Source organism: Nannobrachium achirus, assembly GCF_963921795.1.
Source record: "Nannobrachium achirus genome assembly, chromosome: 4".
NCBI classification, from domain to species: domain Eukaryota; kingdom Metazoa; phylum Chordata; class Actinopteri; order Myctophiformes; family Myctophidae; genus Nannobrachium; species Nannobrachium achirus.
Window position 1 is genome coordinate 54,555,450 of NC_137813.1, and position 20,209 is coordinate 54,575,658.

The 20,209-nt window shown below is 43.3% G+C and overlaps 2 protein-coding genes across 2 annotated transcripts in view; one reads left to right on the forward strand and one right to left on the reverse strand.

The window, feature by feature from the left end:
* clec19a (C-type lectin domain containing 19A) overlaps positions 1–5,117 on the reverse strand; it is a gene marked incomplete at both ends in the record, with an annotated part of 7,626 nt that extends 2,509 nt beyond the window's left edge. Inside the window, 3 exons of the mRNA XM_080724416.1 lie at positions 678–771; positions 3,013–3,190; positions 5,030–5,117. Coding sequence (XP_080580542.1) covers positions 678–771; positions 3,013–3,190; positions 5,030–5,117 — 360 coding nt within the window. The remainder of the gene's footprint in view (positions 1–677; positions 772–3,012; positions 3,191–5,029) is intronic.
* Positions 5,118–16,534: 11,417 nt separating this feature from the next.
* LOC308283665 (large ribosomal subunit protein uL2m-like) lies at positions 16,535–17,476 on the forward strand (the record flags this gene model as incomplete). The annotated part of the gene is made up of 1 exon (XM_080724133.1): positions 16,535–17,476. One exon carries the CDS (start codon positions 16,535–16,537, stop codon positions 17,474–17,476), a length of 942 nt encoding a protein of 313 aa, XP_080580259.1.
* Positions 17,477–20,209: the final 2,733 nt, after the last annotated feature.

The window sequence follows — 20,209 nt, forward strand, 5'->3', positions numbered from 1 at the left end:
GTAAAAGAGACAATGAGAGATTTACATTACAATGGAATGCTCTATAACATATTAATATAGTAGTCCAGTGTGGTCCAGTCTAGCTTGCTGTGAGCTCATGTTAAAGAGCTTCAGCAACAATCAGCGCACCTATATCAACACCTGCCAGTCACAATGTGGGACAGAGTCTCAATTTGGGGGACGCCTGAAAAGTCATGGAAATGTGGGACTGTCCCTCGCAAAGGGGGACATCTGGTCACCCTATTTCAACCTGTCCTGACAGTGATGTGTTTCACTGGGATGTTAAGCCTATATCACATGCAGAGGAGCATGGCATGCTATTCTATCCCTCCCAGTTCTGCTCCCTGCTGCTGTACAGGCACCTCGACCCAACCTGTAGGCATCGCTAGAGCAGCAACAGAGCCCATCTTCCTCCTCCTCCTCTGCTGGCTTCCCACCTCTAAACTATGGCTAAATATATTTGTTGGAACGCCAAGCCGGAGGCACCGCGGCCTAGTCTCCGTTGTGATGGGCATGCAGGAGCTCTTCTCCTTAGCCACTATGATGCCCTGCTTGTGTGTGTGTGTGTGTGTGTGTGTGTGTGTGTGTGTGTGTGTGTGTGTGTGTGTGTGTGTGTGTGTGTGTGTGTGTGTGTGTGTGTGTGTGTGTGTGTGTGTGTGTGTGTGTGTGTGTGTTACCTGTCTGCGGTCGTGCAGGCCTATCCAGATGTCAGTGGGGATGCCAGGTATACGGCTGTTGACCAGGTCGTACACAAACACGTTCTCCTCCCAGCTGAGCGACACAAACACACATTTGACTTGAGCTTGACTTCAGATCTTATGGAATAATACAGACCTTTTAGGTTCAAGGACCCCCCATAACTCGGAGAGTATACCAATGGAACCAATTGGCCATTTGTACAGTTACAATACAGGCCTGCCTGTAAAGCCACGTTTTCACATAGCCAACGTGCAGGCAGCATAGTAGACATTTTGAAATCCATGTCATGTGAAAATGTGTACACGTCTTGTGTATATATAGCGGCAGTTTTGGGGGTTCGAAAACCTTCGGCAAGCTTCCTTAAGGGTTCTTTTAGAAACCCCTCAAGGTACCCTGAGAGTCCCTGCCTACAACAGTGCAAGTCCAAACAAGTACTGAGAGAGTGTACAAATGGAACTTATGGGTATAGTTGTCCACACTCTAATTAGAAAATTGATGAAATAACAGTAACACTGATGATTTTACTGTGTACTATTCTATTCATTCATTATACAGTACATACTATGAATACTACTGTATGGGAAGACTGCATGTTTTCACTTTGGCTGCAGTGCATTTTAATTGTAACATCCTTGACCGGAGCTTTGTTGATGTTAGACAGTCAGGCCTGTAATGTCCTTTTATTGGGAAGTAATAGATCACATGTACTAGCATGACAGTCATCGGACTACTACTAACTGTGCTTGTGATCTGTTACAGTGACAGAAAGAAAATTAAATAAATGCAGTGATGTGGTCCACAGACATCCTTTAATGTACTATTTAATAATAGATGCCTGGCAAATGATATCAACATTATTTATTGAAAAGCATTGCAATGGATTTATCAAAAAGTAAATACATTTTGAGATTTCATTTTGAGTCACAAACATCTTTTCAAACAACAGTTAAAAATAGCATTTACAGAATTTAGATGGCAATAATAACACTATTAAACAGGCTATTTAATGAGTCCACATTAACTAAAAAGTAATCAGATTGTGTTACTGTCAGTGAGTAATCCCTTGCAGTTGCAATACATTATTGGTTATAATATTATAATGGCAGTAGATTACATTTTCAGAAATTAGTTCTTTGCGCCTTCTGAATAAACTTGGATATATACGTAGGAACATACTTTCATTTAGAATGTCACCCACTTTACACCGGTAAACCTGTGATGCGATTACAATACGAAACTTGCCCCATTTTGGTGTGAGGGCACCCTCAGAGCATTTTCAACAATGTGGCATTGATACTTTTACTTAAAACATGTGAGTACGTCTTCTTCAACCACTGCTAGAAACAAAGAAAAGGCTTTTTTAGCGGTTATATTTGAACAGGACCCTTCTCAACCGTGACTGATGCTGATTTGTCAGATGTAGGTCTATATTTATGCTCCTCCAGGCCCTGGTAGGCCTACCAGCTGACCTGCTTCACCCCCTCTAACTAGGCCTGGAGAAACCAGGTGTGCTGCTGGCCTGGGCTGTCTTTGACTCTGATGGCCATCAGTTGATAAGTGGTCCTTTGAAGTACAAGTGCACCATAAACTCCCCAGTGTTACTTTAACTCCAAGTTACAAATGGACCAAATGAGCACTGTCTGAGAGTTTTACTGTATGTTCCCAAGAACTGCAGTGTCTGTGTCCGTGTGTGTGTCCGTGTGTGTGTGTGTGTGTGTGTGTGTGTGTGTGTGTGTGTGCGTGCGTGCGTGCGTGCGTGCGTGCGTTAGGACATTCACGAATAGTGATTTTTAGTATTCGAATAATTCGACCTCAAAGTATTCCAATAATCGAATATTCGACAGGACTGGCCAAACTGTCAAATATTAAGTAAGCAAGAGGCGAACATTGTGAAAATAGCCGATCTACATGCTCACAACGCCTCGCAACGCCTCGCAACGCTGCTATTTTCACAATATTTATCTGCGGAACCGAGTCACATTAAATGTAATACCTACAATTCCAAGTGCTTGTCAGGGTTCTTCTGACTTCCTATCTAGCCAAGCTTTATAAACCATGAAGATTTTTTTTTTTTTTAAAGACAAAACAATATATATATATTTTTTTAAAAGCGAATATTCGACTTCGGTGAACAACGTCGAATAGTGACTTTGATATTCGAATATTTGAATATTTGGTGAATGCCCTAGCGTGCTTGACTGTGTTTATTGAATACTTTATTAACAGTTGCGTGCGTTGTGTGCATTGAGGCATGCATCTGTCGTTCTGTGCTGTGTGCATGCATGCAGACATTCATGCGTATTGTGGTCCAACCTGTGTATGGAGGCGAGCTTGGCTGACTTGAGGCCATTGGAGAACTCGGAGCAGTAGAGGTCAGCCTCAGCCCAGGTCCTGTTGAGGGGGAAGAAGCGGTAACAGCTCCCCTCGAACTCGGTCCAGAACAGTGGACACAACGCCGGGGGAGGAGAGTCTGGCAGCTGCAGGGGAAGGGCTGAGGAGGAACCAGACATATTTAGTGTATTACGTTTTTGGTGTTTTCTGAAAAAACTATGTTGCTATATATCAGTGGTGCCCAAAATGTCATGGATCCCCAAAAAATGTATGTATTTGGCCGTCGACCCCGATCTCAAAATATTGTGAAAAATAAACATTTTTTACTGAAGCATTTCAGTAAAAGAAAATTGCTTTAATATATATTTATGTATATATACGTATATGCTGTTCAAAGATTTGCACACATTTAAAAAAAAAATCCAAAAAGATCAGATCTACGAGCTCATGGCACGGCACTATAAGCGAGTTTGTATGTCTGCTATTTTTAATAGCCGACCAATGTGCTATAGCTGAAATCTAAAATGAACACAGATGCTTTCCCGTTAAATGAAGACGTGTTGATGTACAGATTATTTTGAGTTGAGCCGTGTTGATTTTACAGAGTGGTTTGACTGGTTTCTTCATTCACAGAGGTGTTGTGGCTTTGAGTCAGGTGTTAATTAACTGATACACAAACTAAAATGTTAAACTGTTTGAGGATATCCCTGTGTGTCGAGAGGAAGAGAAAGGATTGCGGGGAAAAGTCACGTTTGTTTTCAAGTGTGTCCTCTTCTATTGTATAAAGTAGGTCCCGACACAGTAAAATCTGGAGTAATTACTTTAGCTGAGACTCACTGAAATAACAGCACTCATTTTCTGGAGCAAGCAGGCATCATTGTGTCTTAGGGGTGTCACTGTCGGGCAGAAACCTCGTATCTCCAAGTTTTCAAATTTGTACGTTCTTTCCCAAAGTAAAGCCCTGCTTCACCATACAAGGCCGTCGCACAAAAGTAGTGAAAACAGCAGATCTACAAGCACACAGTGTGCTTGTAGATCGGCCGTTTTCACTAGTTTAAGTCATTTTTAAAATAAATGCAAAACGAACAGCTTTGGACATATTCCACCCGACAACGACGATATCTTGCTTTTCAAATACAGGATACTCAGACATGATATATTGCTCCTATACTCCAGAGTTTCTCAAAACGAAGTCCATATCTTTTAATGATTCTTCTAACTCATGCCATATTCTCCATCAAAGCAGTCCGGGTCCGAGAGCGTATCGGAGGCAGGAATGGCAAACTTTGTGGCGTGGCTTCAATACGGAACCATACCCAGTAGCTTTCAAATGCACTCCAGATGACTACTTACACTAAATGTTCACCTGGACGTGAAAGCCTTCAAACTCTGCCAGCCACATTCCAAATGATCTGTCCGGGCTGGACCAAAATAGATTCCTGCAGTCGGCAGGGACCGTGATGTAAGTGCAACACATGTACACAAGACGTGCCTTTGATAACAATTTGATGAATTTGATGATTGGAAACCAAAATGAGATGTCTTTGAATGACACTGTAATGCCCTCTGAAATTCAACACCCAAGAAATTTGGAACTTTGAGAGTCAAAAGCATGAACCGAGTCATAGCAGGCTCTAGTCATATACAGCCTGATAAAAGCAGGACAAACTCCATGTTCAGTCACTATACTCCTCAGTGTTAATATGGAACCAAATGGACCCTTAATGGACCATTAAAATCAGAGAGTTACAGACCCAATGGTGTCACATTTTGTTTCCATTTGTACACTCTCTCAGTTAAATCAGCACATAGGACTTAACAGTGTTAACGTTCCGGTGCTTGTAGCTCCAACTGAGCCCCAGCTCCTGCACTCCTCCACAGCCTGGCTGGCTAGCCCCAGAACGGGGCTGGACTCTCTGAGCTCATCTCGATCTCCCCCCCTAGAACTGAAGCTGGTTCTTCTCCCCTGGTAAACCCCTGGCGCCAGAGCGCTACTCACCGTGGGTGATCTGGATGTTGGTGGAGGGTCGACTTCTGACTGGAAGAATCCAGAGGACCAGGGACAAGCACAACTCCCAAAAGAGCATCTTCAGCTGTCTGAGGAACCAAAGACACGGTGTGACGACGACACACGCAGATCCATGGTGTGGGCGTGTGTGTGAGGCAATGTGTGTGTGTGTGTGTGTGTGTGTGTGTGTGTGTGTGTGTGTGTGTGTGTGTGTGTGTGTGTGTGTGTGTGTGTGTGTGTGTGTGTGTGTGTGTGTGTGTGCCTGTGTGTGTGATGGAAAGAGTGTGTGTGTGTGTGTGTGTGTGTGTGTGTGTGTGTGTGTGTGTGTGTGTGTGTGTGTGTGTGTGTGTGTGAGAGAGAGAGAGAGAGAGAGATACAGAGAGATACAGAGAGCAACAGGACACAGAGAGAGTTACCGTTGTTTTTTCCAGACCCTTCCCAGTCAATCACACTGGCTCTGAACTCTGCAAATAACTCAAAGATAAAGAGAGTGGGTGGGAGCGAGAGAGAGAGAGAGAGAGAGAGAGAGAGAGAGACAGACCGACAGACTGACAGACAGACAGACAGAGCGAGATGAGAGAAAAAAACTGACAAAGAAACCTACTCCCAGCTTTGCATTTCCAATCCCCAAAGCAGGCATCTATTCTATTAATATAACACAACATAATCCCAAAACATAGCCCAGCGGGCACAAACATAAAGATAGTGAATCCATCGCTCGCCAACAACGATCATTCACCAGCTGTCAAGAAATATGAAGAAACAGATGTTAATTATAACCAATGCTTCTTACATCACTTATACTCTCTGGTTTGTTTGGCCCAATTTGAGAGGAGTTGTCTTGGTAATGTAAATGTATTATAGTGTTTCATGTCATCAGGGAAGTTGGGGCTGAAATTGTGCAATGATCATCAAGTCAGGATCGTGGCGTATGAACCCCCACACATTATTTCTATATTAAAGTTAAAGCTGCCAGAATATCTGGCTGTCACGTCTCACAAACAGGATCCAAAAGTCAGTCTCCCACTTTCCGGGTCGAATGTTCCATATGTATATAGTGACTCCCGCTTGGCCGGGCGCTCCAAAAAAGAACACATTTGGCTGATGTGTTCAAGGGTGGGAGCTGGGAGGCCTCTGGCCGGGCAGGCAGGCAGGCAGGGAGGGTGATCTCTGTCACTGCATTCTTTTAGGGTTTTAGGTTGGTTCGGGGCACCTGTACGCAGGGAGCAGAACTGCCTATAGCGTGTTCCTCCACACATTACGTCCCCAGTGAAAAAGTCCTCTCTGTCAGGTGAAAAGAAGCAGCTGGTGAGGTCACATGTGGCGGAGGAGACGGCCTACACCCTCTAGGGTGGGACTACATGGGGGAATTTGGAATTGGCATAATGACTAAGGAGATAATAAGACATGGAAAAAGAGAACGAAACACTGTGCCATTCTGTACTCTTGTTGTTACTTACGGTATGTAATGTAGCACATGACACTAGTGTTTGCCTAACTTTCCCAGATGTCATTTTGTTTATAGAGCACTAAAGTTATGGACTGCTTCACACAGCATAAAAAATCACACCCGTGTGATGCTCAGGCTAGACTGACAGCACCCTCTCTGGTCACTCAATGGTAGTCTGGCTACACATTCCTCAGGCTACACATTCCTCAGGCTACATATACTTCAGGCTAAATACACGGACGCACGCATACCCACACACACAGCCACGTATAGGAGCGGTCTACCACCGCTCAAAAACTGCAAACACACAACAGCAATGCAACAACAGGCACACATTTATGTTAACTTAACATTAATTAGTTTAAGGAGTCATTAGATATCCCCGTTTTACTGTAATTACCGGTAGTTAGTTGGGTCCCCAGATGAGCATAAGAACACACTCTTAAAAGAATCACACCCACTGTGAAGTGAGTGGTGCTATTTATTATTTAATTTCATTAAGTGTTCAAAAAGCTTCACACTGTAGAGCTTGTAGATCGACTATTTTAACATTTGTTTTGTTTTTAAGCAGACTATATGGCTACTTTGGGACCCTTGGCATAGAAATGTATGGGAACCCCCTGACCTAAGGGTTGGGCCAGATGGAGGCTTAGTTGTTTTTCTAACCCAAGACAAGGATAAATAGGAGAGAGAGAATGAGGATGGGTGCCAGGGGCAGGCACGTGCACACATAGACATCAAAGGGGGCTTGAGCCCCTGCCCTTTTACCCGTCTGTAAAAAGTTCCCTCTCCAGACCATGAATGCAGTTTTACGGTGAAAGAAATGCAAATGCCCTCTTTCCATGCCATACCTGAAGGCAGCATTCAAGAGAATTGCCTTGTCCAAACTCTCCTGAACTTGAATGCAGCATATCTTATGTTGAAAGAATTGCCCTCTCTGTAAAAATACAGGCCTTACGCCACATCTCCAGTATTGACTGACTGGACAATGGTTAGTTTAATGTGGTATCAAGCACCGAAAATAGCCGACCTCCAAGCTCACAACGTTGTGAGCTTGGAGGTTCGGCTATTTTCGATATTTTCACCAAACGGCCCTTTTAGAGATTTCAGCCCCTGCCTCTCTAACATTCTCTGCACGTCCCTACTCCCTGCCAGGGGGTGGAGATGGGTTATTGGGTTTTCGGTGTAGCTACAACAGAAGACAGGGGTCTTTCTTTCGTCCAGACAAAGTGAACCTGATAGGAAGCAGGCTCTTTCTTGGCTGTGGTTCTGAGTCTGACCCCCCGACAGATGACCTCCACACACTCTGGGGTCAGGGCTTAGCAGCCAGAGACAAGAGTTACTGACCTTGTAATCCTCCTTCATCCTTCCTGCTCCCCGGGACACAGCAGGAGACCACTTCTCCTCAACCACCGAGACCACTCTCTCTCTCCACTGCAGGGACGTGCTGGCCATTGGGAAAAGCGGGACAACTCCCGAACGGCCGGTTCATTCCCGGCCGGTCCAGACCGTCCTTCGTACCATTTTGGGGGCTGGGCGGCCAACAAAGTAAATGGTCACTGTCGGGTGGAAACCTTGTATCTCCAAGTTTCAAATTTGTACATTTTTTCGTAAAGCAAAGCCCTGCTTCATCATACAAGGCCGTCGCACAAAAGTAGTGAAAACAGCAGATCTACAAGCACACAACGCCTCGCGGTGCGAGGCGTTGTGTGCTTGTAGATCGGCTGTTTTCACTAGTTTAAACCATTTTTAAAATGATAAATACTAAACAAACGGTTTTGGACATACAAGGTTTCCACCCAACAACAACGAAATATAACTCATGTACAGTAATTGGCCCACTGGCTTGTCACTTGTCATGATCTGAAACGGCAAATCTTTGAGTAGCAGCAGCGCTATAGAGAGAGATCTCTCTCTATAGCGCGCAATGAGGGCCTCTACAACTCTTTTTCCCGGGCTGAATCAGGGGCCCAGCACGTCCCTGCTCCACTGTCTCCCAAATGAAGTCAAGATGATTCTTAATGAGATGACTTACATCTGAGTCACAACATGTTGCGCTGCCCACGATTAAGCCAGGGCTCGATATGATAGATAACACCATTTTCTTTCTCTCTAATTAATCATTCTTTTTGTTTTTTTTATCGGCAACCCTGCTGTCGGAGACATCACATGAGTTGTCTTCTGGGTCCTGACCAAAAATGGTTGACAATAATTGGCCTTAAACCGCCTGTAAAGCCGTGAAGATCACTCATCTCATTTCAAGATGATTTGAAAGGTTTAGCTCATGACATGTCTTCCGGGAATCCAAACGCATACAGCCCTTTTAGACTTGATTAGCATGACCTAAAATGAATAAAGTAAACCTCAAGTTTATGACAACTGTACCACACAGCGTTGTGAATTACTGTAAATATAGAGTCGCCACAACCCATTCGTTTACAGTAAGTTTTCAACAATTAACCAAGAAACATTAAAGTTCCCCTAATCCAATGTAGAATTGTTCCTTAACCACATGAACCATAGCATCCGTATTCAGGGCTTGTCAGGCGAACATTTGGCAAAATACCGTGCAAACGTTCTGTGAGAATAGCTTATCCGCATGTGTCACAAGTTCGCAACGCATCACAATGTGTCATGATGTGGGCTTGTAGCTCTGCTGTTTGGTGTGGAGGGAAAACTACAGTATAAGTCTCATAGGAGGGCTGTGGACATTCCAGCTACACGTTTTCACAAATAGAAATCCTGCCGTTTCTATTTGCTTGGATTCACAATACATGTCACTGGTAGGAGGGTTTCTGAATTGTCCACAGCCCTCCTCTGAGACGAGGTAGACAAAGATGGTATTATGAACATTTGTGAGGACCAATTATATGAAGATATAAGTCGTCCTTTAAGTACTTCTTCCACCACTGCTGTTGGTATTGCCCTTTAAACAAGTGAGACCTTATTATGGCAATATTACATTAGGAAACGTTGGGATGACATAAACAATAAGCCATATTAATACACTTCTTTATTCAGACAGACACTCCATTCAGTCCTGTTGTGGCAAACCAACAAGGACGTCATGGAAACAAAGCCTCCTCAATTTGATCCCCACACAGATGTGATCAGCTTGAGTGTGCGTGCGTGCGTGCGTGCGTGCGTGCGTGCGTGCGTGCGTGTGTGCGTGCGTGCGTTTGTGTGTGTGCACTCCGTGACACAATGTCATCTCTTGCCACTGCAGTAAATCCTTCCGGAAATTCCTCCGACCTCGCTTCTCCACCCCATCAGTCGGGACTCTTCAGGGATCGAGGACACGCAGACTATGGTTTCTAGCATTTCACAACTTGGCCTCACAGTCCCACTAGAATCTAGAATCTAAAAGAGGATCTAGTGACTAGATCCTCTTTTAGAGAGGAGCAAGAACTGGGAAGAAGAGGTTGAAAAGGCATTCTCAGGTGGTCCACAGGAAAACAGAGTGATGATGTTAAGAAATTCTCCACAGTCACGCATTTAGTTGATTTTCTTTGTGACAACTGTGTAGGTAGACTGATGCAAAATGTCAGTTAACCAATTCATATTAAGAAAAAGAGATGCAAGCAGGACCAGAATGGAAACAAGCCCTATCCTTTTAGCATTATTCCAAACTGTGTGGATGAAGTATTCAATCAATCAAAAAAAGGGAAAGTAAAACTAAAAATCTTTATTGTGGCATAAGTTAACACACCAACATGGTATAACCAACTGGTAATTGTCACTTCTTTCTTCTCCTCCTGATTTCTTTTTTTTGTGTGTGTGTGTGTGTGTGTGTGTGTGTGTGTGTGTGTGTGTGTGTTCGGATCCCTTCTTTGTTTCTTCAGTGTTTGTTCCCATTGATACCTGTATACTAGACGCACCAGCAGCACTGTGTGTGTATTACTTTTATCTCCTGTGAGCACCTGCATGGTTGTTTTAAAACATTTTAACTGAATTTTACTTGTATATTGTCATAATAGTCTATCCATTCTCCATTACATATTTTCATGAGTTTAGAAAAAAAGACAATATAATATACATAATACATCATTATTTTGCGGCTTCAATGCGGGAGTTTGAGCAATGTCTTTTTTGGGGTCAATCAGTGCTCTAGTCCTGGCACGTTTGGAGAATGGCGCCATTCTCTGACTGGCATCCTCCCCATAACCACTTAAAACCTATATTTCATTGACCAATGACTGGGGTCCCCCAAGGGCTTGGTTGACTCATTTTTTCCCTACAACCAACTCTCTTCACGTAAAATAGCCAATATACAAGCTGACAACAAGTCGCGTTGACACGTGTTGTGTGCTTGCTTTGCCTATTTTCACTCAATGTTCAACTATTGGTTCCTATTACATTTTATGTTGTTCTTTGCTCTTTAACTTGTCTAGTATGTAAATTGTATGACTGTGTAAGTGTTGTGGTCTCTGGTACCCCTCAATATATGACACTCAGTTTATTCATATTTGCACTCATATTATTTGGACCACAATGGAAATAAGCTCTCAAGCTTCCTTGTGTTTTATCCTTTTGACAGATATGTACAAATATGTGATCATGTGATGTGTATGCACGTTTTGTCAATAATAATCAATCAACATCATGCCCAGAATAGGGACATGTAGTTAACGAAACCACATGAATCCCACATGAATCATTTGTAGTTTGTTCAATATAGCCATGTTGTTTATTTTCAACCCTCTCATTTCAGTTGAAAATACATCCACACATGTATACGGATGCATAAATTCTCCAGCGCCTCATACTCGTAGGACTTAACATCGAGCTGTGTGGGGTGATTACAATGCACTGTTTAAGCCAAAGGGACTCGCCCCAGTGACTCCAGAAGAGTCCAGATGTGGACACAGATGGGATGTCATCACTTAGCTTGATGTTCCTGTGGTCGCTGTGCACAGTAAGTGCTTGGACAGTGGAGGAGCTGAGATGCTCCCATGCCCCACTGTGGGTGACGCTTAATTGTAAATGTGGAAGTGATTAGTGCTGTGGAAGAAAAGCAATGAGAGAATGTGAGACAGTGAGAGAATGTGAGACAATAGAAGATGCAATTAAGTTTCATCAAAACCACCCGTCTACAAAAGGAATACAAGTAACTATACTAGTAAGACGCCTCAGGGCGACAAGCGAACTTGCCCTTTAGGGTGAGGTCACGCTACAAGTGATGTGGACATCAGGGATCTCCATATATGGGCATAAAAGGGAGAGTGGCAAACCCATAGACCGTAACAATGTGTACACATCTACAGACGGACGGACACGGACAACTGTGAAGTCTCACATTTGTCGTATTAATTCAGATGTTTTCTCTCCTCTCCTCTCCTCTCCTCTCCTCTCCTCTCCTCTCCTCTCCTCTCCTCTCCTCTCCTCTCCTCTCCTCTCCTTTCCCGCTGACCTTGGTTGATCTACCTCTTCCACAGAGTCTAGAAATATCCAATGGATTTGACCCATCACCCCCTCACCTTTCATCCTCTGCCAGCCCGGGGCATTCTACCCGCTGCCTCGACCCCATCCATCTTTGCGTACACACACACACACACACACACACACACACACACACACACACACACACACACACACACACACACACACACACACACACACACACACACACACACACACACACACACACACACACACACACACACACACACAGCGTCCTCGTGAGAGCCAGAGGGGCCACATTCTTGTCTCCATGCCCAGCTGATTGGGTCAAAAGCTCGGTGAAGACGACATCCATCCTAAGTTCCTAACCCAAGACGTGACGGTTGTATGGAAACCCAGTGATATATTACAGGAGACAGGGCAGGAAATTAACAGTTTTTTTACCTAATTGGAAAGGTTTTGTGTTCAGTGTTGGAAATTCCTTTCTTCAAAGCAGACATGCCCTAACCTGGCAGAATTATGTTGTAATATGGAAATTAGCTTTATTTCCAATTAACATGCTGAGGATTCTTGCACCTACAGTATATGATCCTGACATCAGGAGTATGCACTGTGATGATCATTGTTGTTTCATTTTTTTGTTTGTTTTTTGTGTCCTTCCTTCTGCAATATTGAGGGGTCTGTTGCATGTCAAATTACAGTGTTTCACAATCTCTTGAAACCTTCAACCATTGTCTCGAGACTTTAAAAAACAAAAACACATTTTTAAACTACATTCATAAAACCTGACTCAACAATCAAACCATGGTTTCAGATCATACACACAGCTAGTCAACACAACAGCGCATTCATGAAAGAAATGTTTATTGTATATTATAGTAAATGCATTTTGCAATTAAAAGAAAAGTATATAGTAATCACTGATCACTATGTATTGTTAATACAACAAGTAATGCAGTACTGGATGTCTGTATATATTCAACACTTAAAAACACAAAGCCTAAAGAACAAAGAGGACTCAGAGCATGTCTTTTTGCTGGGTCTGGCCAGAGAACTTGATCCACATCACATGCTATGCTCCTTGCCAGGCAACGGGGGAAAGAACGGCAGGTGTGCCAGCCCAGATCCAACCTTGACTCTACACCCCATATACCTACTGTATGTCACTACCTGGGTCAATTATTTTGCCTGTAGAGAGGTTTTCCCTCTTTCCTTCTCTCTGGCTCTTTCTAGGTCATCCTTGATTGAGCCCTGCAGCAGCATTTCAGCATTTAGAGCGGTCGCTTGGGAACTTCCCAGTTAAAAGTGTTCTTGAGCGAGACACTGAACCCCTAATTGCTCCCCATGAGCAATTAGTGCATGGTTTCCTCCGCTATATCGGTGAATGTGTGTGTGAATGTAATGCACAATCTTGGATAAAGGCACTATATAAATGCATCGTTTATCAATTGATGTGCCTGATGTGGCCTCTTTGTGCCACCTTATGTTCAGTCTAATCGCTTTGAGACAAGTGTGAACCTTTTTTTTTCTTTTTCGCATAAACAATAACAAATGTGCTGTACTTGTGTTTAAACTTTGTACCCTTGCTTGTTTGTACCATTTACAAGTGCATGCATATTGTGTTTAAGGTTTTAAGGCCATTGAATGGGGTTTTGTGTTTTACTCATATAAACCCTATAGCATCCCTAATCTGGACATGTCATGAGGCAACATTCAGCGGAAAAGGGCATTCGGCAAAGAATAGACAAATATTCAGTGATAACAGCAGATCTACAAGCTCAAGTGCGCTTGTAGATCTGCTATTTTCGCTACAGTATAAATTTGACCTACAAAGAAGTAGGGTTTGAGTGAGTAACAATTCAGAACAAAAGTATAATCCCAGGAGTGAGGCACCTCGCAGCTTTTCATGAATGTTTAACAACATGAACCCTATCATCCCTATTCTGGGCAAGTCATAATAATAGGCAAAGATCTGGTCGAGAAAAGGAGGGGATCAAGTATAGACTCCTGGGGGACATGAACAAAGTAAGTTGGTTAACAAAATGTTCCTATATTTCACGCTGTTAGCAATTCTGAAGCTTATTAATATTAACCCATTTTGGGCAGGATCCCCCTTTGGTGTTTGTGGGTTCTTGTTGCTACCATATGTACAGTATAGCAGCATAAAGATTTTGTAAGTTTTCCAGAAAACTTAGGTCATGATTTAGAAGGTGTTTTTAGAATCAGCCCCAGTCCTATTTTTTCCTGCTCAACCTGATTATCTGGGAAAGGAATCTATTTCACTGCCTACTAGCCTTATGACTACAAAGCCACTTGCCAACTAGTAGCATCTGAAACAATCTGTATGGTGTCTTTGCTCAGGTTTATGGCTGAACAGTATTAAGCTAATCTGAGACTGAGGGGATCATTCAGCCCTGACTTATCTCAACGCAGTAACCCATGATGACACTGGTTTCATTCACTTTCAGATTGAACTGAGGATTTCACTACTATTTGATTCCTGCAATCTCTTTCTATCCCTCTCTCCTTCTTCTTTTGTTTCCTTTCTTTTTTTTTTATTAAAAAAATAAAAATACACACAATTTAGTGTCTTGTCTGATTCCTCAACACCCATTTCTGTGTTGCCACTGCTGTTGTGATTAAAAGCGTCTGCTAAATGCCTAAACTGCAAACTGTAACTGTAAACTGTTGTGCCCTAGCTGGCTCACCTGCCAGTGAGTGAGGAGCCCCCACCGGGAGGACAAAATGCCTCCGTTCACCACCCCCTTCGGGATGAAGTGATTTCGATCCCCTATCAGCGCTATTCAACCTGCGGCCTGTGAGCCGCATGCGCCCCCTGCGGCATGTCTATTCGGCCCGCCATGGTCATACAAGAAAATAGATATATTTTGTCTACTTTCAGTGTGGACGAATAATTTCTGATGTGATTGTTCCAAAAGAAGAAACTTCATAATTTCATCATTAATCATTCCATGACAATCTTTTTGTTCAATGAGGTTTGGCCTTATAGATGTAAATGTGTACTCATATAGTGTGTTCCAAAATAGGACCATCATTTTTGGCTTGCAGACCCTGGACTTTTGGTGTTTTGCTGAGTAGCGGCAGAGCCATCTTAGGTTGGGCAGCCCTGCCCTAGACTTTGTGATGGTGGGCAGGTATTTTACCCCTGCGCCACCCGAGCACCCTTTCTCTCATATCCTCTCCAATTCTCCTCTCATAATTATGCCCTGCTCAGCCAAGATTCCTAACCCCACAGCCAAATTGTGTCAGCGCTTGTGGGATTCTCCAGCAAATACATCATAGGGTGGGCCCTCGTCCTTGCATCCCCAGTGTTCTCAAAAACACGTGCGGCCTCTAAATATAACTCTCGGTTAGTAGCAAACATTGATTTTAAGTCGTATCCAAGGATCATGGTTCAAATGACATGAGACAGTTGACTCTGTGATGCTGTCTCTGTGAGGATCGATCAACAGCCTCCAGTTCAACGGCTCATTAAAGTACCACTGGCCACGTGAATGCTGAAAGTCTGTGGAACGCTGACTTCTGTCAGTGCAAGAAAGAGACAGGGATGGAACAAAATGTCTATAAAGGCAGCATGGTGTACCCTCTTGAAACACTGAAAACTGACTTTTTCAACATGTTTGATGTTTCACACTGACTCAGTGTCACTGAGGTCTGGCGTTTTTGTTGAGGGAGAACAAAGTCATGAATGAGCCAGTATATTAAACCAGTAAGACACCCTAAGGGCGAGAAGCGCCCTCACCCTCATGGGCACGTGCACGGCTGCACACATCTGCCTGGGTGACAGCAGACTGCTGGGCGAGCACTGGTGCTTTGGCATGGGATCAACTTTCCCTCTGCGTCCTAAAATAAATATTGGCACTTTGGCTACAGTGTGTGTGTCCGCTTCTTTGTCTTTTAAAGACTATTAATGGGATCAACTTTGACCAAAAAATGCACAGACCTGGTTGGTTGTTTAAGTTGGACAAAATGTGGCTAAAAGGGCCGTATTTTCCCAAATATGGAGATGACTGACGTCTGACACCATGTTTGATGTCATAGACCACATGAGACTCACAAATTATGTTCATATGGGCATTCCTAAATATAGGCATAAAATTGATGACATCAGGGCTCTCCATATATGGGCATAAAAGGGACATGGACGGAATTCATTTGCAAGTGTGACTTGCGTCTGGTGAGCTGGGATGAGATGATGTCAGAAGTATTGTCCATACAGTATCAGGAATCTCCATATATGGTCATAAAAGGAAAGGACTGCTGGTGGACAGGCGGTACAGCCATAACTATATAAAGCTTTCCCAATGCAGCTATGCAGAACTATGGAGTGTCTTGTCTAACCTCAATGTGTTGTCATTGCATCAGGCACAAACCAATCAGTCACTACTAGATATACAGTACTTGTAGTACGGGAGACTACTGGAACGTGATCTGTTATGTGTATGTGTTTGGCTGGCTGCTGTACACACACAAGTGCCTCCGGTGCCTGACTCATTGATTGAATAAAACCGTAGTTTGAATTTAAACAGAAGTGATTCTTTACAAAGTTAAGAAGTCAACATGGTGTCAGAAGTGGGATGATATACAATAGTATTATAAAGTGCTGCTATCTTGACCTTGATATAATGGCGGTGTCTTCTCTAAGTCGAGCTCTGCGGCGGACGTTGTCTCTGTCCCAGTCTACTACTCTGCTGTCCTCGCAGGTGCTGGGACAGGCTGTGCACAGAACTCACAGCATCCTCAACACTACACAGTCACCAGTAACTGTCCTGGGCACATCAGCACCATGCAGAGGCTTCCTCACAACGGCTGCAGTGGAGCAGAACCGGAGAGACTGGAAGGAGACGCAGAAGGCAGGGAAATACACCATCAAACCCCTTGGGATGAGGAAGACAGGGGGCAGAGATGTCTCAGGAAGGATACGGACACATGGCATTGGAGGTGGACACAAACAGTTATATCGCTGGCTAGACATCCATCGACTTCCCCTTGACGCAGGCAAAGGCAACCAGGTCTTTGAAGAGAAGGTTGTTGAAGTCCGTTATGACCCATGCAGATCTGCAGATATTGCTCTTGTAGCCGGGGGCGAAAAGAAGCGATGGATCATTGCTACAGAGAACATGCAGACTGGAGATATCATCAAAACATCTTCAGTTATTGGACGCATGGCAGTTTCAGCCAGTGAGGGCGATGCCTACCCACTGGGAGCTCTTCCTGTGGGTACGTTGGTGAACAGCCTGGAGCTATACCCAGGAAAAGGAGCTGAATACATACGTGCTGCAGGCACATGTGGCGTACTGCTCCGAAAAGTCAATGGAACCGCCATCGTTCAGCTCCCTTCAAAACAGCAGGTTCAGGTACTGGAGACCTGCACGGTAACTGTGGGCCGCGTTTCCAATGTCGATCACAATAAGCGGATCATTGGCAAAGCGGGTCGTAATCGGTGGCTCGGCATTCGTCCTTCGAGTGGCTTGTGGCAGAGGAAGGGCGGCTGGGCGGGACGCAAGATCAAACCATTGCCACCCATGAAGAGCTACGTCAACTTGCCCTCGGTTGCAGCAAAATAACATGGACAATATCAATTTGACTCTGGATACTGTATGTTTGGGACTGGAATTGACACCACCAGGTCTCACTTGACAAATGTAAAAAGCTGGAAGCTGGAACTCGGAATGGAATATAGTTTGTCATTAAAATCATGTAATGAGTGACAAATATAAATAAAGGGAAATGTTTGTTTGTACAGAAGATTAAGAACTTTATTAAACACAAAAGAAGTTAAGAAGTCAACAATTATACTGTGCAAAGGAACATTAACACAGGGACCATATTGTCAGAATAAGAATCAATGTTATTGTCAAACAGATTTACAAGTGTAAAGAAATGGGAGAAAAGCTTTTTTGTGCAAGCTTCATATACCGGTAGTGTCTCTGCTGTAGGGCTATAGATTATTTCAGATGGTGTCTGGCAGTAAATAACACTTGACTGAACTTAAACATTCATCTACAAATCATTATGACATGAAGGTTCATCATTGTCATCAGGTCATCAGTTTGTGAATGTGATTATTACAAAACATTAATCATCAATGGTTTGCAACATCGCTGATTGAGTGTTTTGTTTTGGGGGTTTATACAAATAAAGGGACATATAGGGCAGAAGAGCTCAAATCAATAACTCAATCAATCAATCAATCAATGTCAAAGTAGATACTGTAGTAGTTTATTCATGAAGCTAAAATGTGACTGGAGCATGATTTAAATTGTTGAGACAATTGTGGAGAAAGTCATGTGTACCATCTGGCTTGGGAGCACATATGAAATCTAGACTTTTGGCTATACCTCTTGCACATTTCATTATGCTGTCCCAAAAACAGCAAACAAAAACAAATGTAGCTATGAGTTCAGAGTCTTCAGACGATATTTCAATTCAAAATTCATGCCTGGCAGAGAAATAGAGCTAGAGTTCTCAGGAGGAGTCATACAAGTCACTGTTAGCCTCTAGAGACTGGCAAAAAACTCAATAAAGCAAGTACAATCATTTTAATAGAGAAGCATAATGTGATTTGAAAGCCCCAGTACTTCATTTGGCTCAAGACTATATGAAGTTATCCAGAAACTATGCATGATCAACGTGTTTTTACTCTGAGAGCACCATTCTCTGTGGACGAGCCAAGCCAAACTGGAACACTAAAGGTAAACTGTGTTTTCACCCATCAATGTAGAACGTTGTAAATCTGCACTCTAGCTGACCGTGACTCTGCCATTGAGTCAGTAAATATCTAATATACCGTTACACCCATAGCATATACCCTTAAACCCATAGCATACCCAAAATAAACCAATATACTCATAAACCCATGAATCAATAGTGTACCAAAAATAGCCAATCTACAAGCTCACAAGGTACCATATTTTAGGCTTGCAGATAAGGCTATTTTCAGAACACGACAGTGTCACACAATGATGGAGTATATGTGAAGTAAGCATAAGTCCTCCTTATTCTACATCATGTTCAATGCAGCACGTTTGCCTGAGCAGCAGCAGGCTACATCACAGATTTGACAACAGCATGCATGCCATTCTAGTAGAATCACTGTGACAATGACCATTTGGTCACAAGCGGGAGCTTTGCCCTGCATAGGTGCTAAGCTCATCAGCGCCACTTCACAATAAGTACAAAATAAATAATAGACCTAATAATAATGATAAAATGTATCCAACTAAGGAAGAGTTTATATACCTATGAAATATCACATTATACAGTCAACGGCCCTTTATATTGTTAATAGAGCATGCACCCACACAGTAAAATACAGAATTATATTTTGGTAAAAGTCCCACAACGTAAACAAGGGCAGAAATCACCAATTAACTCCTCCAGATGAAGCCACTTTGAACATAAACTCATGATAGACAGTAGGCTACTTTTGGTCCGAAACAAGAGGGTTGTGTATATAACATCCTGCAAATTATATTTTTTTAGCCTAAGTAAGCTAGACTCAGAGAATTATATTTTTTTGTAGCAGTAAGTGAATCATTGACTCTGTCAATAGCTGTTTCAGTGTCCTGACCTTGATTGGATGAGAACCCCCCCCCCCCCCCCCCCCCTCCAACACACACACACACACACGCGCACGCACACAAACGCACGCACGCACGCACACACGCACACACGCACACACACACACACACACAACACACACACACGCACACACGCACGCACGCATGCACGCACGCACTCACGCACACACACACACACACACACACACACACACATATCTCCACTGGTTATTATGCTACTGTTTCTTAGCAACATATGAGGTGCCAGAGAAAATGATAGAAGGGGCATAGAGAAAGAGACAAAGGGAGAAATGCAGGACCGTTTCAGTGCTTTCTCTATTCATAACTTCTCACAATCTAAGGGTAAAATAAGCTTTGTACTATAATAATATTGTAACTCCTTTGCACTGAAGGTTTGCACCTCAAGGTTTTTTTGCACCATGCTGCCATCTTGTGAGATAGTTGGACAGCACATAATGAAGGCCATATTGAACAATAAATGATATTGAACATTGCATATTAGAGGGCCTTTGCCAGCTTAAAGCCCTGTCATTTCCCACATGTTACACCTAATAAGCATGCCAGTGTGGAGCTCTCTAAAATTAAGAACTAGCATATTTTTTATTTGGTGACTTTTCAAATTGGCTAACGTGAGGACAGGCCAGCAGACCTCTGAGGTCCTCATACACCCATATATATAGGCAGTACCACGGCCGCGTCACTCTGACTCAGGCTGAC